The 26,291-nt window shown below is 44.8% G+C and overlaps 1 protein-coding gene across 7 annotated transcripts in view; it reads left to right on the top strand.

Annotated features, from left to right (window-relative positions):
• Positions 1-26,291, top strand: part of FHL2 (four and a half LIM domains 2) — a 79,008-nt gene that overhangs the window by 43,910 nt on the left and 8,807 nt on the right. For 6 of the 7 annotated variants that reach the window (XM_053589026.1, XM_053589025.1, XM_053589027.1 and 3 more), the window contains exons 2-3: positions 3,444-3,623; positions 15,386-15,560. In XM_053589026.1, the coding sequence (XP_053445001.1) occupies positions 3,468-3,623; positions 15,386-15,560 (331 nt within the window). In that variant the 5' untranslated portion in view covers positions 3,444-3,467. Of the gene's footprint in view, positions 1-3,443; positions 3,624-11,623; positions 11,746-15,385; positions 15,561-26,291 lie in introns of those variants that run through there. The other variant, XM_053589031.1, reaches the window with a different exon arrangement.

The raw sequence follows: 26,291 nt of genomic DNA, 5'->3' as shown, positions 1-26,291 counted from the left end.
ATTCAGACGTGAACTCTGACACCCTGGGAACAATTTTAGGAGTCACTCGCATGGTTTTTGCCTCTCCCAGTCTTGCACAGCAAAGGCAGGCTTCTGTGCCGTGGACTTGCAGTGGGGCCAGCTGTGTCCCCCTCGGCACTGTGCAGAGTTGAGGGGGACTCATGGGTGATGCCCACTCCCTGCAGGGCACATCCACAGCCAGGAACAAGGCACCAGGTCTCCCTTGCCTTGCTGTAGACCAGGTCTTCTATCTTCCTGGGCTTGGGTCTCCTCACCCCGCGCTGCCTCTTATCTCCCTCCTGGCTTTGCTCACTTTGCCCTTTGACCAGGCTGGGTCACCTAGCTGACCCATTCCCTACTCAGGTGACGTCTCCAGGAGGCCCGCCTGCTCTCTCCGGTGCTCCTCTGTGTGCACACCATCCCTGTGTGCCCCCAGCATGTCCTCCCACGGGGCTTAGTAATCCATCTGCTGTAGCTCTTTTCCTCACTAGACAAGCATTTTAGGGGGAGGGGGCCTATATCTTACTCATCTTCGTGTCTCCAGCACTCTGCCTGACATCTGACATGCAGTTCCAGCTCCACCCATGTTTTCCTGAATGGACGAATGAATGAAGATTTGGGTATCTTGTAGGACTAAAAAAATGGCAAGTTATAGAGGATTTATAATGTAGGACACTAGATGTATTTTTCCCATTAAAAGAGTTTTAAGATTGATGGTGTAATTTCACACCATTTTTAAAAATAATATTCTGTTTGGTAACATTAAGGAAGAATTGGTTCTTCCTTAAAAGAAGCTCCGTACCTTCTCTTTTGTTATGGACTGTTTATTCAGACTCTTGCTTCATGTAATTTGTTAGAAATCCCTAAGAGACTTAGTGAAATAATGTGTGCCCCACTGCTCTCCTAGTGCAGGATGGATGCCTGTTTTACTCTCTGCCCTGTTGTTTGAAGCAGAAATGCTTGACGAACTGTTAAGACTGTAGTGACCTCTTAGAGAAGATAAGTAACAAGGTAAGAGAGGGCTCCACAGTCATCAGGAACAATTCTAGAGAAATGGGAGCTGGACCATAGGGACAGTAGGTTGGATCCACTGAGCAGATGCAGCCGCTACAATGTTCCTGCTGGGATGACATTCATCACAGGACAGCCTCAGTCATACTTTGAGAAAATACGGAGCCTTAATGATTCTTAGAGTTTACTTCCTTAGATGTTTTTCTGTCCTGGTCCTGAGGTATTGGACCAGGTATACGTGGGTCACAATGAAAGTTTTGAGACAGTCTGTGTTATGACCTGTTATTTCACTTGCAAGAAACAGCAAGAAATAGTCGACAGGATCCTTTCTGAATCACTTGTGCCAAGTTTCAGCTTGCTCGGCTTATCAGTACTACCGGAGGGCTTCATTTGTTTCCGTTTATGCGGATTTTACATTTCTTGATTTTTGTGTGTCTCAAAACTTTCGTAATGACCCATATGGGCATCATGATCATAACCCTGAAGGGAGATATAGGTACACCCCTTTCCATGGCTGCAAACACAGGAAAGGAGCTATAGGGATTTTTGGCACAGTCTGCAGATGGTCTTTCTCTAGCACAGCTGGTGCTTGTACAGACCCACATGGAACCACCTTTCGATTTAGACTAGAGTTTGTTTTCTCTAAGTTGATAGCTGTCTGAGAAAGCTTGCTGAATGCTCGTATGTCATTAATAATGCTTCAGTTTTTCCATCCGTAAAATGAGGATGTTGTCATAGATAAAATTCCATGGTTTCTAGCTTTCTCTTCATGGTTCTTACTTCAAATTCCCAAATCATTATTGTTACGTTCGTGTGAACAGAATAAGCAGTAAGCCTCTTGTCCCACAGCTAAATGGCAGCCTTTATGGGAAAAATACATATATTGGAAAAGATAGCTGTCAATATAAACGACAGCCACTTTCAAGGTCAATAACCAAAGAATTACAGGAAAGCATTGGATCTGCCGCCAGCATAGCTGCCGCAGCCTGACATGGCCTCAGTACAAGGATATTTATACATCAAGTTTCAGAATAATAACTCAAATGCTCAAGAGCCTCATCTGTGATGTTATCACAAGAATGTCCTGATGATGTTTTCTTTAACTCCAGGAAGAATGATTTAGAAGGATGGAACTTGCCACATGTGTCCAGCTGCATATTTATTGCTTTTGGAAGAAAATTATCCCATAAACACAGAAATAACCAAGTACAGACACTTGAGAGATGTTCCCTTCCTTGCTTGACAGTGGTCAGGACCTTATATACACAAGAGTTTAAAATTAATAAACTATCAAATTTGTTGTAATCATAAACCAGGCAGCAATATTTTATTTGTGTTAGAGGTTCGGATTCTGGGATTTCACTCTCAAATAGTTTGAAATGATTGCAAATTGAACAATGTTTGCTTAGGGTTGTAAAACCTCACTCCAAGTTACACACCCAGACAGCCAGTGTACCTATTTAACAACTGATCACACTTTTCACTTTTAGCAAGTTAAATATCGCCACTTATTCCTGAAGAAAATGGACTCTGTTTTTAATGCCTAGGAGGCGTTTATCACCCCTCCAAAGTATTCCTATCACAGGCTTTTTCTTTCTGGGATAGTTCTAATATTTTTTATAGGAATGGTCATACGAGAGCAAGCCCGTTCCCTTGGTGAGCATGCACACTGTGTACTCACCCTGGAAAAACGCAGCGTGCATGGTGTGGAGTAGCGTTGACCGCAGACACCGTATTTCCGACGGTGTGCTAATTCTTGTTCCTGGGAGTGAGCCTTTCCTTTTATCCTGGTGTCTGGGTACCAGGCAGCTGCTGGATGATGTTTTCATCTGGGAGAAATGACTTGTCCGGAGGAACATTGGCAGTTTCTCTGTGCAAGGTCAGATTGTTCTTCCCAGTGCAATGTTGAGGTCAAGGGTAAATGCTCTCTTAGCCTCTCATCTCAGATTCCCAAGTCAAATATCCCTCTGTTTAGCCAGCATGGTTTCTTCCCATTCAAATTCATGAATCATAAGAGGGAGCTCATGGAAAATCTTTTTATAGAAATGGACATATTGTTTCTATGCCTACCTTTCTATTTTGGGGACAGGGAGAAAGAGAAGATGTAAGCTTGGTCACTTATTTGAAGCATATGAAGTGGGACAAAACAAGGGCTGTGACAGCAGCTCTTGGTATCAAGACCCGAGATCGCTTTTTCTGCCAGTCAACAATGGGTGGACTTTCAAAGACGTGGAATGCTCAACTAATGAAAAAATAAGTGACTTCACTGAAAATTATGACTGGTTAATTAATGGATGAGTCTCAGTTATTCATCTGGACGAAACAGACATGTTTTAGCTAAAGATGACACAGAGAAGGCAGACAGTTAACGCCTTTGTGAGCGCGGCACTCGGAGAGTACTCACTGGGCCCTGGTTTTTCTCTTTTTGACAGGTGGCTGAAAAGCCCGGTGTCAAAATGACTGAGCGCTTCGACTGCCACCATTGCAACGAATCTCTCTTTGGCAAGAAGTACATCCTGAGGGAAGAGAGCCCCTATTGCGTGCCATGCTTCGAGGCCCTCTATGCCAACACATGTGAGGAGTGCGGGACGCCCATTGGCTGCGACTGCAAGGTAACGTGCTGAGGGCCCCACAGCTTCTGTGTGCCAGAGCCTCTTCCTTATCACCTCTGACCTCTGACTCTGGCACTCCCACCAGTGGGCTTGGACCTTCCTGAGCCTCTCCCCTCCAGCTGGTTTGGTCTCTGCCCACAGGCACTTGGGTAGAGCCTTGGCAGGGCATTGGTGCCTAGAGTCCTCAGTACGCTTCCTGTAGTCTAATTATCTGCACCCTTCTCTAACCACCTGCCCTTTTCCTGGTACTGCCACTGTCTTAAGCGCTGAAATGAGTGCTGCTCAGTAAATATTGGATGAGTGAATGTGCAAATGAAACAGCCAAAGTAGTTCCTGGGTAAATGGGCCCATAAAAGCACTGAAGTCCTTGGAATAGTATGGGCTCTTTTACTTTTTCTGCTTCACTCTGTCACCATGGGTAATGCTGTGGCATTGTCAAAGCTCACAGCAACCTTAAACTCTTGGCCTCAAGTGATCCTCTTGCCTCAGCCTCCCAAATTGCTGGGACTACAGGCACCTGCCACACACTCAGCTAGTTTTTCTATATCTCACTCTCTCTGAGGCTGGTCTAGAACTCCTGAGCTCAAGCAATCCACCTGCCTCTGCCTGTCACAGTGTTAGGATGATAGTCAGGAGCCACCATGTCCAGCCAGCCCTTTTACTATTAATGAGAGAAAAACAGGATTTATACTTTTTCTTTTCAATGGGGAGGGGTTTACATGTCAGGAATTACCAGCTTTCCTTGGCTAGTACAGTGTGGGTCAGCAGAAACCACTGGTCATGTGTGGGGACTGACCAGTGGCTGAGGGCTTTTGAACCCTGGCCCAGGCTTCTTGGCACATCCTCATTCAACCTGGACCACTGATGGCCATCCTGGAGGCCATCCGTAGCTCTGTGATCTCTGACATCTCCACCGGCAGGACAGACCCGACAAACAGTGCAGGTGACTGTTATCCGAAGAGCCACTTTGGGATCTCCAAAGGCCACAGCTCAGTGGACTCCAAGGCAATTCATGGCATTTACTATCTTTTTGCTGCTCTCATTGCTTTGTACTCGTTAAGAAATATTGCCTCGAGGCAAGAGAATCGCGTAAGCACAGGAGTTAGAGGTTGCTGTGAGCCGTGTGACGCCAGGGCACTCTACCCGAGGGCGGTACAGTGAGACTCTGTCTCTACAAAAAAAAAAAAAAGAAATATTGCCTCTTTCCTCCCTGCTGACTGATTGAGGCTGAGCCTGCAGTTGGGTCGTTCTAACACACCCAGCTTATATCCCTTACGTTTCTCTTTTGTCACCTCATTCCTAGGAAAGATGGGCATTACAAAACTGGCCCCATCAATTTCTGCTGCTAGGTATTTGTTGACAATTGAAGGATGATTTTCATCCTTTGCCCCAAGCAGAGATGATGGATGTACAGAACAGGGCGCTTGAAACAAAGCTGTAGCTGCGTGTCTTTCGGCTTCAGCGGGAGTTGTGTGGAGTGTAAGAGAAATGTGGTGGCTCATACCTGTAATCCCAGCACTAGGGAGGCTGAGACGGGTGGTTTGCCTGAGCTCCTGAGTTCAAGACCAACCTGAGCAGGAGCGAGAACCTGTCTCTAAAAAATAGCCGGGTACTGTGGCAGGCACCTGTAGTCCTAGCTACCTGGAAGGCTGAGGCAAGAGAATCACTTGAATCCAAGAGTTTGAGGTTGCTGTGAGCAAAGATGCCGTGGCACTCTATCAAGGGTGACCATGTGAGATTCTGTCTCAAAAAAAGAAAAAAAAGAAATGCAGCTCAGCGGTAGTATTATGCAGGCTTTGAAAGGTACAGAGGTGTGGCTACCGGGAGCAGAGTAGGCTCCTCCCAGAGAGCTCATCTTCCCCTCTCCCACCTTGCCTGGTGTGCGTCTCCGTGCACCAGAGGAGCTCTCTCAGTCCTTTTTCATTTATTCAACAAACCAAAGGTCAGAACTCAGCGCCAGACCACCCCATTCCCACCCAGCCTCTGTCTTACTCACTGCCTGCTTCCTGGGGTGATAGGAGGCCCTGATGCTCTGAAAAGCCACGGACCCCATAAAGCTCCAAAGCTCCACTTCTCTGCTGACTGCTTCCCTGTGCTTTGGGTCACGCTCTCCTTCCACACACTCTCAGAAGCCTCACCCTCTTTCTCCATTCGTTTTCATAATGGAAACAGTAAGTAAAATTGTCCAGTTTGAGGAAGAACCAGTAGGCAGAGGAAAACATTATTTTATGAAAGTTTTATCTGGAAAAGAAATACGTAAGTGGGTGAGAGGTTCAGATCTCATCTGACAAAGAACAAGTCTAGTTTAAAGGAAAGATTTTGGATATTCGGGACTGATCATCCTTGACCAGGGGCCGAAGTAAAAACAAAACAAAAATCACTGAATACTTCTCCAGTGAGATTCAGTGGAAAGGCCCTTGAAACCAGTCACCCTTCCACGGATACTTTATGAGCAAATAAACAACAGTCTTCCGGATGGGGCCAAAACCAACAAGGCTGCCCCAAAGTCAGGAGTTAATCATGCTGAACTTTTCAACCCAGATTAATGTGTTCAGATTTCTGGGGTTACGCTGTGTGATTTTTCTACATTTTGGAATAAAAAAAGATGATGAGCTGAAGTTAGACCCTGCCATTCGGGGCTTTAGAGTATTTGGGGGGTAGTTTTCTTGCCTTTCAAAAACAATTAAGTAGTTGATTTTGTAGTGGAAGCAGTGGTAGGAAAAATGTTCCTGTTGTTTCTGGAAGTAAAGCTCAAAGTCCTGGCAGGCAAGGCGCCTGATAGAGCAACTGAGCTCTTAGATCTGGTGGCCAATCTCTTTTTTTAAAATAGCACAGCCACCGTGGGCCTCAGTTAACTCTGTCCAAAGGACATATTCATTATGTATACTTTTAAAATTTTGGCAAGCCCATGGGAATTAGGCTAACTTTGAGAGTACTAATTGACTTAAATGAGACGGGCAAGACTTCAGAGCCGGTTTCCACAGTCAGCTTACATAGTATATTTGAGTATAATTTCTGTGCAGTCACTCAATTGTACTTTATTTTTATTAAGTTATTCTTGGAAAATTCTTGATCTCAAATGGTAAAAAGCATTGATTTCTGTGGGCAGTGGAATAGTTGAGAACAGGCAATACTAAAAATGTTATGATCCTCTGGCTTTACACCCTTTCTGATATTTTTCTTGGACACTTGATACAAGCAAAATATTTTTGTAGACTTATTATTGACTGCAGTTTTTTTGAGGGCTGGAGGCTGGGGATCTACCTAAGATCCAGGCTTCAAGAACTCAAGAAACTAAAGAAAAAAACAGGCTGACCAGTAACTCCAGAGATGGCTGCTAGTACCGTGTGTTTCACAAATTGGTGATTTTAATAAACTCTGGGCCACATGCCTGGCTCAGACTGTGAATTTTCCATGTCACTGCAAGGGTTGCCTAAGTTGGAAAGGCTGCCACACCCACCTGTGAGCCTTAGAGGGTGCTGCAAAGAGGAAAAAGTAATAATAAACAAAATCTGTATGTCGAGCTAAAGCTAGAATTCAGGATTTAGCTTCCAATAGTAATCATAAACCACATGTCGTGTGAATACTTGTCAACACCTTAATTGCATGATCTAAATTCTTTATAATACTCTGTGGGTAAAAACATTTTTCATTCTCTTTTGTAAGAAGCCATTGAAGCTTAGAGAGGTTGGGGATTTTGCCCCAGGTTATGGGATTAAGAAACAGCTGAGGTAGAATCTGCCCCCAGATGTGGTGGGTCCTCACCCAACATGCCATCCTGTCTGGCACCAGTCCTCTACATAAGAAGTTTAAACCTGGTCTCTATCAGTGACCTTTGATAAAAGGCCCTGCCTTTGTCCTGGATCACTTCAGAGGGCAATGACTGTGCTACAGAAATGATGCTGGAGTTGTTTCTGTGACTCTCTTTCTAGCTTTGTGGTTAATTAAATTGGACACTTCATTGAATTGATCAAATTGATATGTGTCCATCCATCAGACTGTGAAGGTCTCTTAATAAATGTTTGGTAAAGGAAGAAAACTGCCAAGGTCTCTTGGCAGGAAGCAACCAGGGGCTCTGAAATAGAAAGCTAAGGTTTTCACACAACCAGGTTAAACCTAGATGCTCCTGTTGTATTTTGGAAGGTTCCACTGAAGGGTGGTGAGGGGTGTGAGCTCATCAGGCCTCTCCCACTGGTCTTCCTGGGCCTTCTGGAAAGATCATTTGCTCCTGTCTCGCTCTCAGGGTTCCTGGCACCCTGTAACTTTAAAAAATTCTTAATGAGCCAGTCTTAGATCTCCTGTGTAGAATTTGTCTACAGAGTTTGTAACAAGCTCTGAAAACACGTGCAGTTGTTTGGACATCCTCCTATAAGAGAAAAACCTATTTCCAAAGGGACTTTAATGAAGCAAGGTCCTCAGGACATGGATGAGATTCAAAAGAAGGACCTCAGGGCACCACACCTAGTAGGCACATCACAGGATTCTGGAGCCAGATTTTGCCTAGCTTCAGATCTGTCTCCCATCTTCCATGAGCTGTGAGACATGGACAGGTTGTGCCGCCTCTGGGCCTCAGTTTCCACGTCTGCGTGTGGGGGTTGACTATCTCACGGGACTGTCAGGGGAACTGAAGGAGTTGACATGTGTAGAGAGGCCTGGAAGGGCCCTTTGCTGTCAGATCTATGCCATCCACTTTTTGGTGAGCATTAGAAATAGTACCCGGTTTTAAACGTGGTGACCTGACAATCTCAAAGCATAGAACATCTTTCCAAAATGCTGAGCACCGGTGATACAAGAGTCCATTTGTGTAGGGAAACCGTGTGGTTCTGAGGAATGGTTTGGTTTGGGGAAATCAGCAGCCTCATGGTCCCCAGTGAAGGAGAACAGTGTGCAGAGGAGAGAGGACGTGTGCTGGCCGCTTCAGTCTGGGGTGACCGTGGGCCCTGAGCCTTTTCCAGACAACGTAGCACCGTGGCTTAACAGAGATTTCAATGAGGACACAGTTGCAGCCAAATGGCCCATGAGAGGAACATTTCCGAAATGGAAAAATAGGAAATCTGAAAGGAAGTGTAAGGGCCTAATCTTCCATGTTTATCAACATTTGGCTGCAATTTATGACCTTCCTATGAGCACAAGATTAGCCTCAGTATTTTTTTTTCCCCTTTGGGAAGTATAAGAGACTTTTTTTCTTTCTCTCTTTTTTTAATCTTTAAAAGCTGGACAATTCTAGGACATTTTAACATTCCTGAAAAAGTCTGACAGTGAGTTTCTGTTTCCTAGCTTTGTACCTCTTGGCATCTCCGTGCTGTGTCTGTTGGATTCTCTGCTGCTGCTCCGTAGGGAGGATTTGGAAAACAGCAAAATGAAGCCAGACGAGATGAGGGCACGAGGTCTGTAAATGCTCAGAGGGCAACATGAAGTGTAGGTTCAGGCACCCGGCTCTAATGGATTATCATCCGGCTCCTTGGCCTTCGGTGCCATTTTCCAATCTATCACTCAACTCTCGGCAATCGTGGGGCTACAATCTTGCCTTGGCCTAAGGCTCAGAGGTGAATACCATATTGGCCAAAAGCTTACGAAAAAAATCAAAGTTGGTAGTATTGAGTTACCTTCGTCTTGCTGTAAAGGCTTCTCTCACTTTCTGCCTTACTGTGGACTCAAGGTTAAGTCCAGAAGGAAGCAGTGGTAGGAATTGATTAACTTGACACAGACTTCCAAAGAGAACTCAAACTGAGAGCCCAGGAAAGAGGAGGATGGGGAAACCTGAGAGCCTGGTGAGTTAGACACGGGTTCCCCAATAAGAGCTTGAAAGAGATGTAAAAGGTAGGCTCTTTATGGTGCTATGTTAACCTGGGTGGTGCATGGCTAGAGGAGCTCGGCAGAGCAGGCGAGACTGGAGCCTGCTGGATTCAGAGGTGGGGAAGGGCATTTCAGGGGTGTGGAGCTGTGGCGCGGGACTGGAGCAGGGGCCAGGCTGGAAAGCACGTGGAATCAACGGGCAAAGGGGTCAGCAGGCCCGGTAAAAGCAGGAGTATGTTTTAGTTCTGTTGGATCATCGTGGTCAGGTGGAATGTTGCAGAAAACATGGCTTTTTAGCATTGTTACATTACATTTGCTCTCCTGTAGGAAGAAAGTAAAACTTTACTTACTAGAGTTCTCACGGCTCAAAACAGGCACGAAGAATTCAGAAAAAGAATTTTAAAGGGTTTAGGAGATGAAAAAGCCCTATATAAAAGTGGAGTGATGGAGTTAGTAATTTGGGGGCTTTAAGATGGCAGAAATTCCTTTTTTTTTTTTTTTTTTGAGACAGAGTCTTTCTCTGTCACCTAGGCTAGAGTGCCATGGTGTCCGTAGCTCACAGCAACCTCAAACTAGTGGGCTGGAGCAATCTTCCTGCCCCAGCCTCTCAAGTAGCTGAGACTAGAGGCACCTGCCCTAGTGCCCAGCTAGTTTTTCTACTTTTATTAGAGACAGGGTCTCACTTTGCTCAGGCTGGTCTTGAACTCCTGAGCTCAAGCAGTCCACCTGCCTCAGCCTCCCAAAGTGCTAAGATTACAGGCATGAGCTGCCACACCCAGCCAAAGATGACAGAATTCTAATTAATGTTACTGTCTTAGTAAGGAAATGCAGTCTCAGCAGGTGACACTTGTCAACTGTTTCCCCTAGTAGTGATGTGAATAATGGCTAACACTAACATTCCCTGAGCTTACAGTTTACTGCCACTTGCTATGAATACTTGATATGCATTAGCTCGTTCCGTGTTCAGTCAGCAGGGGGGACATTCTTCTTATGGGTGAGAGAGCTTAAATGACTTGCTGGTACATGGCAGAGTCATGTATCTGCCATGTAGTTGGTACATGGCAGAGTTGGGATTTGAATTTAGTCTCTCTGGCTCTAAGGCCCTTGAGTTCAACCCCTAGGATGAAATAGCTAAGCATTTCAGTCACATGCTCCTGGGATTCCAGAGGGCACTGGGCCCAAAGTCATAGAAGGGATATGCATGTGACCCTCACACTGTCCCACCCCTCCTGCTCGCAGGCAGCAGGTGCTCAGATATTACAGGCCCAGAAAGTTTCTCATTGTCTGCAGCTGGGAAAGCGGAGTGGTGCAATTCTCTTCCCACTGAGGACCCACCAGCAGCAGTGATGCAGGCCTATTTAATGAGCATTTTAATTTATTGTACACCACAGGACTTAAAAACATAATCATACACTGGTATTTATCTTCAGGGAAAATAGTTTCTGTCAGAGGTTTTGAGAATTGTCAGACATCCTTGAATCAACAGTTCAGTTATGGCATATTCATGCAGGGGTCTGTGTGTGTAGGTGAGTTCAGACGACTCCCAGAAATGATCTCCGGCAGAGCACCTCCTGGCAGCCCTGTCGTCTTGTCCTAGGCTGACACTGCACCTCTGCCCTGCCCTGCCCAGCTGTCTGGGGGGAGGGTGGGATGAGGAACTTTCCCAGGCCCGGCTCTCAAGGGGAGGACAGCTGCAGGCAATGGCCAAGGTGCCGTGGCTCTCTGCCAGGCACTCGGAAGTAGCAGATGACACTGAGGTGGGCCGAGAGAGCCCATGCTTTGGAAAGGTGATGCAAGTGTTGCTCTGATGGTTAGTGGCAAGCACTCACGTTTTAGAGGGATGATTTAGAGTGTCAAAACGCCTCTGTCAACAAATCGGTCTTAAATCGCATCTCTTGTGTTCTCATGTTTTGCCTGTTGGAAAAATAGATTTCTGCAGTGCCTTTCATTCACACGACTATTTTAAACTGGCACTTCTGTGTCTGCCTAGCCATGCTAATGCCCTCTTCCCTCCATCTGAGGACTGGCCAACCTGGACGGAGGTGATGTCTGGTGGCCTTGCTCTCATAGTGTTATCCTGGGAGCTTCCTCCCTCAGTTTTTCTTGAAAGTCAGCCCCAAAAGACATTTCCTATAACCCGTATCTCCTTTTCTTTTCTTTCCACTAATAACATGTGGACCCCTCCCTGTATGGCGCCTAAACAGACCATCTTCCAAGCGGCAGACGTCCTCCACCTCCAGCCCTGCACCTCTGCGTTCCTCCCGTTGATTCACTGATCACGGAAAACATTTTGCAGCTTTTCCACAGAAGAGCACTCCCTTTTGAGGTGACTTGTCTGCACAGAGGGAATGTGATTAACTTCTGAAAAAGTGTTTTTCACCTGCTATGGAATAATCAGACCTTACTTTTTAATTTCTTTAATTATGGAAAAATACACACAAAATTTACTGTCTTAACCACCTTAAGTGTATAGATTAGTTTCAGTAAGTACATTCACATCGTTACACAACCCATCTCCACAACTTTTTCATCCTGCAAAATTGAAACTCTGCACCTCTGAAACACTTTAACCCCTACCCCCGTCCTAGCCCCTGGCATCCACTGTCCACTTTCTTTCTCGTCTCATAGCATGAGCTGGCATTTCCTTCCTTTTAAAAGGTGAATAAAATTCCTTGTATGGGTAGACTACATTTTGTTGGCCCACTCATCCATCAGGGGAAATTTCCTGCTTCCATCTCTTGGCTACTATGAATAAATTTTGCTGTGAACGTGGGTGTGCAAGACCCTGCCTGTTAAGTCATACGGTGATTCTACTTTTAATATTTTGAGAAACTGCCATACTGTTTTCCATATAAAAGTTATCCTTAATGCATTCATTCCACAATCAGCATTATGACAGTGATAGCAGGATTAAAACCCCCAATGCTTCTTCAGTTAGGCTGACCTGTGTTCTTGGTGGATAGGGCTTTACATGTTTTGTTCAATTTCCTAAAAGTCTAAACAGGGATGATGCTGAGTTGCATTCAATTGGGTACAAACCACAGCACTGAAAGTTGTGAGAGTTTGGTTGTTTCTAAATTTTTTCAACGGATACACACACACACACAGCTCTCATCAAGGCGACAGTTTTTGGGCAGGCATAGTGGCTTACTCCTGTAATCCTAGAACTCTAGGAAGGTGGGTGGGTGGATGGCCTGAGCTGAGGAGTTTGAGACCAGCCTGAGCAAGAGTGAGTCTCTGTCTCAAAAAACAATCCCGGTGTAGTGGTGCATGTCTGTAGTCCCAGCTACTTGGGAGGCTGAGGCAAGAGGATTGCTTGAGCCCAAGAATTTGAGGTTGCTGTGAACTATCTTGATGCCATAGCACTCTACCCATGGCAAAAGAGTGAGATTCTCAAATAAAAACAAACAAAAAAAAGACTCCTGTTTTTGAAAGCAAAGACCCTACCAGGATTTCACCTCGTGTGATTCAGCGGAAATAGAATCCCTTTGAATCAGAAGGACTTGAACTCAAAGCCTGGCTCATGTCTGCCCCAGCTGTGTGACTGTGGGGAAGTTACCCAATTTCTCTCACCTTCAGTAATACTTACTTTGCAGGGCTGTGCAGTGCCTGAAACAGACAACATGGTAGTAATCCTCATCATTAGGACCCAGATTTCTTTTCGAAAATAGGATGTGTGCCTGGGAAGAATGGAGGACACACCAGTCCTGAATGATGGCTGTGTACACGTGCAGTCTATGGGCTTTGCAGTTTATAATGAGTTCCCTTACACAGACAGTAATTCAAATTATAGTGGTTTGGACTTTATTTCATTTGTCAAAATAACCAATAAAGCACAGGTGAGTTTCTCTCAGAATGTTTAAAAACATTTCAAGATAAATATGCAAAAGACATATTCATCTCCACCCACTCCCACCACCCAGTGCATCCACCCCTCTGTTTGGGTCCACAAGGATGGAGAGGCCTGGGCTTGTCACTAAGCTGCCCCTTGGGTCGCCTGAGATGCGGTGCCTACCTCACAGGACCCACTGATACCCAGGAGTGCTGGGCTGGGGTGAGGACCAGTCTCGCAGGGCACTCAGTCCTGCTTTGAGAACGTTCTGTGCTCGTCTTACTGTCTCCCTTGCATTCTTATCATCTTGCATCAGCAATAATCCTGCTCCCCGGGGCTTGAGGAAGCAAACTTCCCACAGGAATGGGCCCAGAGGGACCAGCATACAGCAGGCTCCTCACAGTGAGGTCATAGCTGGGACTGGCTCCCAAGTGTTTATAGGGTCACATTTTTAAAAGTTCCATGAATGAAAATGAAATGTGCAAAGAGATCACCAAATCAAATAATTTTAGTTTGGTTCAAGGTTCTGGGGAGACACATACATACACAATGATGTTTCTGCAAAAGAGAGCTGCTTGTTCCAGGAGGGTTGCATTGGTGTTTCAGGACTTTCTAATTGAGTTGGGCATATGCGTTTTCACATCTTACACTCGGCGTAACTCCAGCTCTGGCTTTGGTGTCAGTAACAGAGACATCTTGGGCAGCCCTCCCGCCATGCTTATGATACCCAAGATCTGGAAGCCGGCCCAGGAAATTGTGTGGTGGCCTAAAATTCTATTTCTGCCTCATTAATAAATGGATGATGGCTGATCCCAGGTCAGAACTGGGAATACAAAGAAAGACAGCAATAGAAAAAGATCCTTTCTAAGGCAAAGCTGGATATAAACAGGCTGCTATTTTAATTTCCTGCTGGGATTTTCAGAATGGCATATGTCATTTTAAAAAGGCAAATATGCACCAGGTGTGGTGGCTAATGCCTGTCATCCTAGCACTTTAGGAGGGTGAGATGGGAGGACTGTCTAAGGCCAAGAGTTCAAGACCAGCCTGTGCAATACACGCTCTATCTTTACAAAAAAAAATTAAAATAGCCAGGCATGGTGGTTGTGGGCACCAGGAGGCTACTTGGGAGGCTGAGGCAGGAGGATCACTTGAGCCCAGGAATTTGAGTTTGCTGTGAATTATAGTGACGACACTGCACTCTACCTTGGGAGACAGGGTGAGACCATATCTCTAAATACATACATACATACAAACATACATACATACATACATAAATGGCAAATGTGGAAGCTCTCTTCCTATTCTTCAGGTAAGATCAAGGGTAGCAGGGAGTTGACAGTTTTCTCCCTGAGGTCTTTCCCTTTCTGACCCTTTACTAGTCTTCTCTGTGCCTCTCAAACCTAGGACCTGTTTTTGCCTCCTGTGGTGGAAGTCCCGTGCAGCCCCTTCCTCCTCCTACTCCACCCCATCCCACGTCCTTATCCATTGGTCACCTCAAGTCTGGGTGTCTCCCTCTCCTGTTTAAAGTCATGCTCTCCACTGCCTTCAGGATCATGGAAACTTCCAGCCTGAATGTGAGCACCCACTCACCTGCATCCCTCAAACCTGACAGCCTGCCCCCCCCTTTCACTGCCGTCTGCGGGGCTGCCACACTTGGCTGGTGGCCCCCCCACGAGAAGTTTTCTCCTGATCCTCTTCCCACGAGCGCCTCCTCTGAAGGTCCTGACACCCAGGGCTCCTCGGCCATGCCCATCCCCACAGCGGGCTGAGCTCCCCTAACTGAAGCTCTCCGGCAGCCCATTTCCCACCGTATGTGGTATGAGAAGCAGTGATAAGTTTCCATGTCATTTGTTTCTCTTTCTTAAAGGCAGTACCCAAGGGAAAGCCATTTGTTTTCCAAAGCATCTCTCTCACACACACAAGTGCGCATGCACAGCTTTCTAACCTGCTGCTCTAGAAACAAGGCGAGAGGAGAGGCCTGGCCTTTCTGGCTGCAGCAGGCAGGTGGTGTGGTGCATCTCAGCCTTGGCCTACTTTATTCCTGTGTGCTCTGCGGATTTGCACCAGGCCCGTGCGCTGCGGGTCTGAGCCCTCCTGTCCTGCTTTGACTCTCCTGTGTGGTCTGGCCCCACAGGACTTATCCTACAAGGACCGGCACTGGCACGAGGCCTGCTTCCACTGCTCGCAGTGCAGGAGCTCGCTGGTGGACAAGCCCTTTGCTGCCAAGGAGGACCAGCTGCTGTGCACCGACTGCTATTCCCACGAGTATTCGTCCAAGTGCCAGGAATGCAAGAAGCCCATCATGCCAGGTCAGGACACGCTCCTCTCTCTCGCCAGTCGGTCTCGCTTTAGGACTTGGTGTGAGAGTTCCTCTGACCCGCTGCTTGTGTTGACTTGGTTCCAGACACTCGGTTGATGCCTCAGTTTTGCCCCTGGAGCTGCACAGGGAAGTCTTTTGAGCATGTAGGCAGCAGGGGTGTGATGGGGTCTGGCTGGGAGGAGCGGGAGCTTTTTGCTATGCACATGGCTGGGGTTACGTAGTGAGGGAGTGGAAGCAGCCCCCTAAAAAAAACACCTTCCTCTTCCGCCCCCATTTTTCCACCAATAGATGCTTTCTCCTTTCTTTCCCTCCACTTGCTGAACCTGTACTCAATTTAGGTATTTCAGCAAGGTACGTGATGCCCTAGTGTGTGTGCACTGGGCTAGAGCTGAGCGTTTAGCGTATGTGCTTGGGTGTGCACCTGGTCCTCTGTCCTGGGGAGTGGAGGTTCTAGACAGACACACCAGGAAAGGCACTGATACAGCTGGGGTACACACCTGTTAAGGGTGGTCATAGGTGCCTTGTTTGCTGATGGGGGAGGATGGGACCGTGCCCCTTGTGGGGCTTTTCTGTTTTGTTTTTACATGAGAGAGTTATCTTTTGTTGTTGTTTTTTTTAGAGACGGAGTATCACTTTGTCATCCTCGGTAGAGTGCTGTAGCATCATAACTCACAGCAACCTCCAGCTCTTGGGCTTAGGTGATTCTCTTGCCTCAGCCTCCCGAGTAGCTGGGACCACAGGTGGAGTTGTCTTTTGTTTTTAAAAGGCAGAGTGAATGGCTCAGTACCTGTAGCACAGTGGTTACTGTGCCAGCCACATACACCGAGGCGATGGGTTCGAATCCAGCCTGGGCCTGCTAAAACAACAATGACAACTGCAACAAAAAATAGCCGGGCATTGTGGTGGGCGCCTGTCGTCCTAGCTACCTGGGAGGCTGAGGCAAGAGACTTGCTTAGGCCCAAGAGTAGAGGTTGCTGTGAGCTGTGATGCCATGGCACTCTACTGAGAGTGACATAGTAAGACTGTCTCAAAAAAAGGAAAAAAGAAAACATATGGAATTTTACAGAACTGAAAAAAAAAACAAATCTTGTTAGATTTGTGTAGAAATAGAAGAGACAGAGGGTAACTCAGAGCAGAGCCTAAGATTTTGAAAGGAGGCACGGTACCAATTGGCTGGTGCAGAAGTCTCATAAGACCAGGGATGCCCTCACCGTGGCCAATAAAAGGCCAACTGGAGGGTAGATTGCAAGATTTAGCAACTAGAAGTACAGAACACCCATTAAACCTGAATTTCAGGGGATTTTTTTAGTCTGTATACCTCTTGGGACCTATGTAATCTGGCATCCCTGCAGGGAGCCACACAAAGCCAAGGAGAATCTCTGTCCATTCAGATGTCTTTAGGAGAAAGCAAAATAGGGTTAGGTGGGCAGCAGCAGATAGCTGAGTCCAGTTATGTGAGAGAGCAGATTGGCTGGGGACGCAGACTTCTGCGAGGAGACAGAGATTTAGGGAAATGTTACTTAGAACTAGGGCATGTAGCTAAGACCTGCATTGGAAGGGTACAGATACTGCCAAGTCAGGCTTGGGTTGGGAGGAGTGAGCACAAGGGAGATTCCAGGCCTTCTGATTATTAATGATTGATACTTCTGAGTGTGAACACCCCAAATTGCTCAAAACAGCTACTTTAGTACTAGGGAAGCATCCTTTATTTATAGGAAGGTTTAGAATTAAGGAAGACACATTAAGAAACTCTAACTTAGCTAGGCAAGGGTGGCTCATGCTTGTAATCCTAGCACTCTGGAAGGCTGAGGTGGGAGGATCCCTTGAGCTCAGGAGTTCTAGGCTAGCCTGAGCAAGAGTGAGACCCTCATGTCTACTAAAAATAGAAAAACTAGCTGGGCATTGTGGCAAGTACCTATAGTCCCAGCTGCTTGGGATGCCGAGGCAAGAGGATAGCTTGAGCCCAAGAATTTGAGGTTGCTATGAGCTATGACACCATGGCACTCTACCAAGGCTGACAGAATGGGACTCTGTCAGAAAAAAAAAAAAGAAAGAAATTCTAACCTTGAAAAAAAATTCTAACTTTGTAGTAATGATGTGGTGTTAAATGATATAATAATCTATGCATGAAGTTTAAAGAAAATTTGGTCTTAACAGCATATTTGTTATCCTTGTGATTCTAATTTTAAAGTATGAAATTGAATAAGTGATATAAGGTTGTGATTTTATTTTATTTTATTTATTTATTTATTTATTTATTTATTCAGTTTTTGGCCAGGGCCGGGTTTGAACCCACCACCTGTGGTATATGGGGCTTGCACCCTACTCCTTTGAGCCACAGGAACCGCCCTAGGCTTGTGATTTTAAATTAAAAATTTTCTGAATAGGCTATTTTGACAATTTGAAATAGCTTATAATTCCTCATATGGATGAGCTTAATTTATTTCAACAAGAATTACTTGAGAACTTGAGGTTTGTTAGTTTAAGTACAAGGATATCAGTTACCTTAAATTTTAAAATTTAGTTTTAAAGTTCAGTTTACTACATTGGTAAAGTCCCCTTAAAAGTGATTTTTTAAAAATTCATGATACTGGTAAATGTAGTAATAAGATGTATTAAAAAGAACTTAAGTGGAAGATTTTTTGTGTGTAGCTTCAACAGATTGAATATTAATTTTTGGAAATGAAGGCCTCTAAATAGTCCTGTGTCATAAGTAGCTGGCTTCCCATTAACACGTGAAAAGAAGGGAGGCTCAAAAGATCATTTAGTGTTAAACTCTGACTCTTTAATGGGAGACTCTGCCAAGCTCCAGAGTTTCCGTTTTATATTTGGTTTGCTTTGTTTTTGGCAATGAAGAATTACTAAAGAGTTTGGAGAGACTCCTGTACAGGAATTATATTGGAAAAGAAATAATAATTTTTAAAAAGGTGAAGGGATAATTGGGCCTTCACCAAAATAGTTTCTTGTCACTACTGTATTTCTCTGGTTAATTAATACAACTTAAAACCAACTGTAGCATACTATGACAAGGAACAAAATACCCAGGCTGACACAGCCCCAGCCCTGTGGGGGAGCTGGACCAGAAAACAGCTGGAAGCGCTGAGTAGTGACTTCAGATGGGGCAGCTGCTTGCGGGAAGGCCTCCTACATGATCATGTTGACTGCAGATAGTGGAAATGTGGGCCTAAGTGCTGTGCGACAGTGAGAGCTAAAGCCAGGCTGACCTGTGGTCCTATCCCACAGGGAATGTTATGCAGAGACACAACAGTCTGGTAACAATAAGAACCACAATATTAATTGAAAAACACATTAAATCTGTACTGGTTTTCTAGATAAGAGCCCAAGGAAGCTTCTATTGGTAATGCCAAGACTTTAGCCTGTATTACTAACAAGGATGTAAAAAATAGACCTATTTCCTGGGTGATTAAGTTTTTTACCCTCTGACCGTCTTTGTTAGGTTTTCCAGAGAAACAGAATGAATAGGAGATATGTACACACAGATAAGAGAGTGTGTGTGTGTACTTACATATATAGATTTATTTTAAGGGATTAGCTCATGTGGTCATGGGGTCTGAGATGTCTGGAATTATCTATAGCATGGCCCCAGCTGGAAACTCAAAAGAGTTGAAGCTGGGACTCCAAATTGCAGCATGTAAATTCTGCAGGACAGGCTCAGTGCCTGTAGCACAGTGGTTACGGCACCAGCCACGTACACCAAAGGTGGCAGGTTCGAACCTGGCCCAGGCCAGCTAACCAACAAAGACAACTGCAACAAAAAATAGCTGGGTGTTGTGGCGGGTGCCTGTAGTCCCAGCTACTTGGGAGGCTAAGGCAAGAGAATTGCTTGAGCCCAGGAGTTTGAGGTTGCTGTGAGCTGTGATGCCACAGTACTCTACTGAGGGCAACATAGTGAGACTCTGTCTCAAAAAATAAATAAATTCTGCAGGACAGTAGGCTGGAAACAGGCAGAGCTTCTGTATTGCAGGCTTGAGAAAACTCCTTCCCCTCAGCAAAACCTTAGTCTTTGCTTATAGCCTTCAACTGATTAGGTGAAGCCTGCCCCTGTGGTGGTGGGTTTAGCAGATATAAAAAAAAAATACCTTCACAGCAATGTCTAATGTGATTTTGACCAAGCAACTGGGTACTATAGCCTAGTCAAGTTGAATAACTTGACCAACTTAAAATTAACCATCACCCCTTCCATATCCCATGGTGTTTAATGGGGAGAGGAAAAGTAAAATCCATGATTAGGTAACAAATGCACGTGTGACACTTTAGCTTTTCCGGGGTAAACTGTACTGAATATTTGAGAATTAACTGGTCCACAGCCTCTTCTATTAAGGAATAAGGGAAGCTGGGGGGCAAAGTTCTGGATTTCAGGCTGCATTATAGCACCACCACATGGCCAGGCACGGAGCAGACACGGTGTCCCGTGCTCTGCTATGTTACACCACCCTGTTTAGTCCTCACTCTGTCCCTTGACCTGGATGGCTTCATTCCCACTTCACAGGTGCCTCTGCCAGAAGAAATGGATTAGGCACCAAAGGCAGGATGGCTGGAAAAATCCTGGTGTGTGCAAAACAAGAGACTCACCAAAGCCTTACCCCTGCTGGTTTGATTTTTTAATATTGCCAGTTTGAGATGAATAGTGGTCACAGTCTGTGCGGCTTTTGCAGTGAACTTATAGGACAAGGGGCACGTCCTAAATGAAAACCTCACCCGCCCACCCCCACACCTCATGCAAGCTGGTGTCTTAATGCTTGCTGGTTAGGAGACTGGAATGCTGTCTAGAACCCCCTGCTAGCTCCTGAAATGCCACAGCTCTGAGCAGGCTCAAGAGGGATGCTGTCTCTAATCCTGCAGCCTAGCTTCTGATTCATCATCTGACTATTTTATCCAAGTGAGACACCATTTCCTCAAGACAGTACCCTTTCCATCTGCTGGGGACCCCAGGGCTGGGAGCCCCTGCAGTTAGCAGCAGACGCTCTCCTGCCACCTGCTGGCCACACTGTATAATAGCTGTACGCACTCACAGGGGTTGGTGTCAGGTGCCCAGCGTGTCCCCTAGGTATGCTGTTCCTGGACCACCAAGTCTGTTGATGTCAGACTTATTTCAGAACGTCCCAAAATGCACTGCATGGTCTTGCTTGGAGTCTCCAGTGAGAGTCATAATATTTATTCACAAAATCCTCTGGATTCTGAGCTACTTCATTAGAGTGAAGGTCAGAGATTCAAAGAGTGTCAAAGCTATACCTGGGAAAAGAAACCCTCGAGGCTGAAGGAAATCATTCTGAAGTGTGCATCAAAAACAGATAAGCTCCCCCCTCGTTATTTTTGCTTGAATTTCAGTTGCTTTGTGTAATTTTCATTTCAGTATGGATCATTGCATGATTGAATTCCCTGGATTATAACTTGGCTTTGAGATCATTATGTGTCACCATCCTGAATTCCCTCTCATGCACTTCACCCCCCAAAACATACACCTGCATATTTTGTATAATCTGTGGAAGGTGAAGCCCAAATGGCTGATTGTGGAAGTACAGGAGGCTAAGAAGTGACCCTAAAATGACAAGCAGTGAAGTAGTCATGCAATAATCTCAGCACATTCCGGGAACGGGGCAAAGGACGAGTGTGGGTGGGGGGGAGGACGAGGTAGGGCAACCGGGGTGAGTGCCTGAGGAGGGGGCCCGAGACGCACCAAGGGGCCGGGAGCTAGGAGACTGAATGCCTTGGATGCCCGAAGAAGCTGACAGCGGACCCGGAGCGGACACATGCCCCGGGGTCGCCCTTGGGTCCCGGGTCTCCCTGCTCGGTACTCCGACCTCCGGAGTGAGATAAATCCTGTTAGGAGATCAATGAAAAAAGAATGAAGTAGGGGGAGGCAAAGCAAGATGGCAGCCGAGTAACAGCTTCCTTGCATCTGGGCACCATGAGTCTGGGGATATGGGACTCCAGGCATCTCTGGCTGGTGGGATCTGCCTATCATCACCCCTGAGAGGATACAGGGAGTCAGCGAGAGACTTCTGGCCCCCAAGAGGAGGACTAAAACAATGGAAAACCGGCAAGTGGTCGCGTGTGTTCAATCCGTCTAAACCCGTCCGCAACTGTAAGTTCAGTAGCAGCGAGACTGCAAACCAGAAAGGCCTTACCTGTGAACTGTTTTGGTGTCTTTGGACTTGGCACTCAGCTGAAATGCCTTGGGGAGAGCCTGAGCAGGAGTGCGGAGAACTTTGGCCCTTGTCTAGGGCCCCAGTCTGAGCCGCTGAGCCAGACGGAGCTAATAGTGTTTGGCTCTGGGTCACAGGCAGCCATTGTGAGCGATCTGCTCTGGCAAGCTCCCCCCTCAGGGTCACAGAGCTGGAATTGGGTGGGAGCTGGTAACCCAGCCACCAAGTAGCCTAAGGGTGGGGTCTGAGCCGCCTTGCAGCCCTAACCCTCGGGGGCAGAGGGAGACCAGTTTTGGCACACAGGGTAAGTGGATAGCCACTTCAGCAGTGATTCCAGCGACAAGCACTTCCCTGGGAAAGCTTCTGCTCAGCAAGTGAACAAGTTCAAAGTGCCTTTTAAGTGGGCTGAAGAGAGATTTAGGGTGTCTACCTGCTGGAGTTTGAGAAACTAGCAGCCTCCAGTTGTATCAGAACTGTGATTAACATCTTATACCCCAGAAGACCATGTGTTGCCCAGACAATATTCAATAACATATAGATACTGCTTTGTTTTTGGTTGTGTGTTTTTTTTTTTTTTGGTTTGGTTGTTTTTTTTGTTGTTTATTTTGATGTTGTTGATTGTTGTTTTGTTTTTTAAGTTCAACCTTTTCCATACAGATCCTTTTTCTTTCTCAATTTTTCTAGTTTAATTATAATTTCCCATTGCTGCCTATTTCAATAATTAGAACTTCATTTTTGTTAGTGTTTCTACCGCTATTATTTGGTTTTTCCAGCCAATTTTATCCCGTAAAGTTTTCTGTTTCCTTATTTTGGTTTGATTTATAGCATTTTTGTCTTTCCTCTCTACTTGGTGGAGGTGGGGTACTGTGTCTTATCAGGTTAGCAAAGAGCTGCTGACCTCAAGGGAACCACCCAACTGGGCACCCCCAGAAGGTGGTTTTTTTTTTTAAGGTTGTATCAAAGTACCCTACTGTACACCTATATTGCTCTGTCTCCCTCTTTCTGTGCCTCTCTTCTTTTTGTCAATATTCCTTTTACCCACCCCCTCTCCTTTCTCTATTTTTCTTTTTTTTTCTTAATCACTCGGTCCTCCTTTCTTTCATCCCTTTTTTGCTCTTAAACCTTCTCACCCTTCTGGTCCTGTAACCCTTAGTCCACAGGCACGAGAACTTAAAGAGCAAGAGGAAGTGAAAGGAAAATTAGGGCAAGGAAACAGATAAAAGAAATCACTCATGAGGAAGAATCAGCAGAAAACTCCAGGCAACATGAAGAACCAGTCCAGAACAACCCCGCCAAGGGACCATGAGGTAGCTACTGCAGAGGATTCCACCTATACAGAAATGTTAGGAATGACAGAAAGGGAATTTAGAATACACATGTTGAAAACAATGAAAGAAATGATGGAAACAATGAAGGAAACTGCTAATAAAGTGGAAAATAACCAAAAGGAAATTCAAAAACAGAATCAAATAAGAGATGAACGATATGAAGAATATAAAAAGGATATAGCAGAGCTGAAGGAAATGAAACAGTCAATCAGGGAACTTAAAGATGCAATGGAAAGTATCAGCAACAGGTTAGACCATGCAGAAGAAAGAATTTCAGAGGTTGAAGACAAAGTTTTTGAGATAACTCAGATAGTAAAAGAGGCAGAAAAGAAGAGAGAGAAAGCAGAACGTTCACTGTCAGAATTATGGGACTTTATAAAGCGTTCCAACATACGAGTTATAGGAATTCCAGAAGGGGAAGAAGAATGCCCCAGAGGAATGGAAGCCATACTAGAGAATATTATAAAAGAAAATTTCCCAAATATCACCAAAGATTCTGACACACTGCTTTCAGAGGGCTATCGGACCCCAGGTCACCTCAACTCTAACCGAGCTTCTCCAAGACACATTGTGATGAACCTGTCCAAAGTCAAAACAAAAGAAAAGATTCTGCAAGCTGCCAGGAGTAAGCGCCAGTTGACCTACAGGGGCAAATCCATCAGAGTGACCGCAGACTTCTCTAATGAAACTTTCCAAGCAAGAAGACAATGGTCATCTACCTTTAATCTACTTAAACAGAACAATTTCCAGCCCAGAATTCTGTACCCTGCTAAGCTAAGCTTCAAAATTGACGGAGAAATCAAATCATTTACGGATATACAAACATTGAGGAAATTCGCCACAACAAAACCAGCTCTACAGGAAATACTTCAACCTGTTCTGCACACTGACCACCACAATGGATCAGCAGCAAAGTAAGAACTCAGAAATCAAAGGACAGAACCTAACCTCCACACTGATGCAAAAGATAAAACTAAGCAATGGACTCTCACCAAATAAGACGAATAGAATACTACCACACTTATCAATTATCTCCATAAATGTTAATGGCTTGAATTCCCCACTGAAGAGACATAGATTGGCTGACTGGATTAAAAAACACAAGCCATCCATTTGCTGTCTGCAAGAAACACACCTGGCTTCAAAAGACAAATTAAAGCTCCAAGTCAAGGGTTGGAAGACAATTTTTCAGGCAAATGGAATTCAGAAGAAAAGAGGAGTTGCAATCTTATTTTCAGATACATGTGGATTTAAAGCAACTAAAGTCAAAAAAGACAAAGATGGTCACTTTATATTGGTCAACGGAAAAATACAACAAGAAGACATTTCAATTCTAAATATCTATGCACCCAATTTAAATGCTCCCAGATTCTTGAAACAGACCTTACTCAGTCTGAGCAATATGATATCTGATAATACCATAATAACAGGGGACCTTAACAATCCTCTTACAGAGCTGGACAGATCCTCTAAACAGAAATTAAACAAGGATATAAGAGATTTAAATGAGACCCTAGAACAACTGTGCTTGATAGACGCATATAGAACACTCCACCCCAAAGATAAAGAATATACATTCTTCTCATCATCCTATGGAACATTCTCCAAAATTGATCATATCCTGGGACACAAAACAAATATCAACAGAATCAAAAGAATTGAAATTTTACCTTGTATCTTCTCAGACCATAAGGCAATAAAGGTGGAACTCAACTCTAACAAAAATGCTTGACCCCACCCAAAGGCATGGAAAGTAAACAATCTTCTGTTGAATAACAGATGGGTGAAGGAAGAAATAAAACAGGAAATTATTAACTTCCTTGAGCATAACAACAATGAAGACACAAGCTACCAAAACCTGTGGGATACTGCAAAAGCAGTTTTGAGAGGAAAATTCATCGCTTTAGATGCCTACATTCGAAAAACAGAAAGAGAGCACATCAACAATCTCACAAGAGATCTTATGGAACTGGAAAAAGAAAAACAATCTAAGCCTAAACTCAGTAGAAGAAAAGAAATATCCAAAATCAAATCAGAGATCAATGAAATTGAAAACAAAAGAATCATTCAGAAAATTAATGAAACAAGGAGTTGGTTTTTTGAAAAAATAAATAAAATAGATAAACCATTGGCCAGACTAACGAGGAATAGAAAAGTAAAATCTCTAGTAACCTCAATCAGAAATGATAAAGGGGAAATGACAACTGATCCCACAGAGATACAAGAGATCATCTCTGAATACTACCAGAAACTCTATGCCCAGAAATTTGACAATGTGAAAGAAATGGATCAATATTTGGAATCACACCCTCTCCCTAGACTCAGCCAGGAAGAAATAGAGCTCCTGAACAGACCAATTTCAAGCACTGAGATCAAAGAAACAATAAAAAATCTTCCAACCAAAAAATGCCCTGGTCCAGATGGCTTCACTCCAGAATTCTATCAAACTTTCAAGGAAGAGCTTATTCCTGTACTGCAGAAATTATTCCAAAAAATTGAGGAAGAAAGAATCTTCCCCAACACATTCTATGAAGCAAACATCACCCTGATACCAAAACCAGGAAACGACCCAAACAAAAAGGAGAATTCCAGACCAATCTCACTCATGAATATAGACGCAAAAATTCTCAACAAAATCCTAGCCAATAGATTACAGCTTATCATCAAAATAGTCATTCATCATGATCAAGTAGGCTTCATCCCAGGGATGCAAGGCTGGTTTAACATACGCAAGTCTATAAACGTTATCCACTATAGTAACAGAGGCAAAAATAAAGATCACATGATCCTCTCAATAGATGCAGAAAAAGCATTTGATAAAATCCAGAATCCTTTTCTAATTAGAACACTGAAGAGTATAGGTATAGGTGGCACATTTCTAAAACTGATTGAAGCTATCTATGACAAACCCACAGCCAATATTTTACTGAATGGAGTAAAACTCAAAGCTTTTCCTCTTAGAACTGGAGCCAGACAAGGTTGTCCTCTGTCACCTTTACTATTCAACGTAGTGCTGGAAGTTCTAGCCAATACAATTAGGCAAGACAAGGAAATAAAGGGAATCCAAATGGGAGCAGAGGAGGTCAAACTCTCCCTCTTTGCTGACGACATGATCTTATACTTAGGGAACCCCAAAGACTCAACCACAAGACTCCTAGAAGTCATCAAAAAATACAGTAATGTTTCAGGATATAAAATCAATGTCCACAAGTCAGTAACCTTTGT

Source organism: Nycticebus coucang, chromosome 4 (genome assembly GCF_027406575.1).
Source record: "Nycticebus coucang isolate mNycCou1 chromosome 4, mNycCou1.pri, whole genome shotgun sequence".
NCBI lineage: Eukaryota > Metazoa > Chordata > Mammalia > Primates > Lorisidae > Nycticebus > Nycticebus coucang.
The sequence above is the reverse complement of the archived record's forward strand: the minus strand, read 5'-3'. Positions and strand labels throughout refer to the sequence as shown.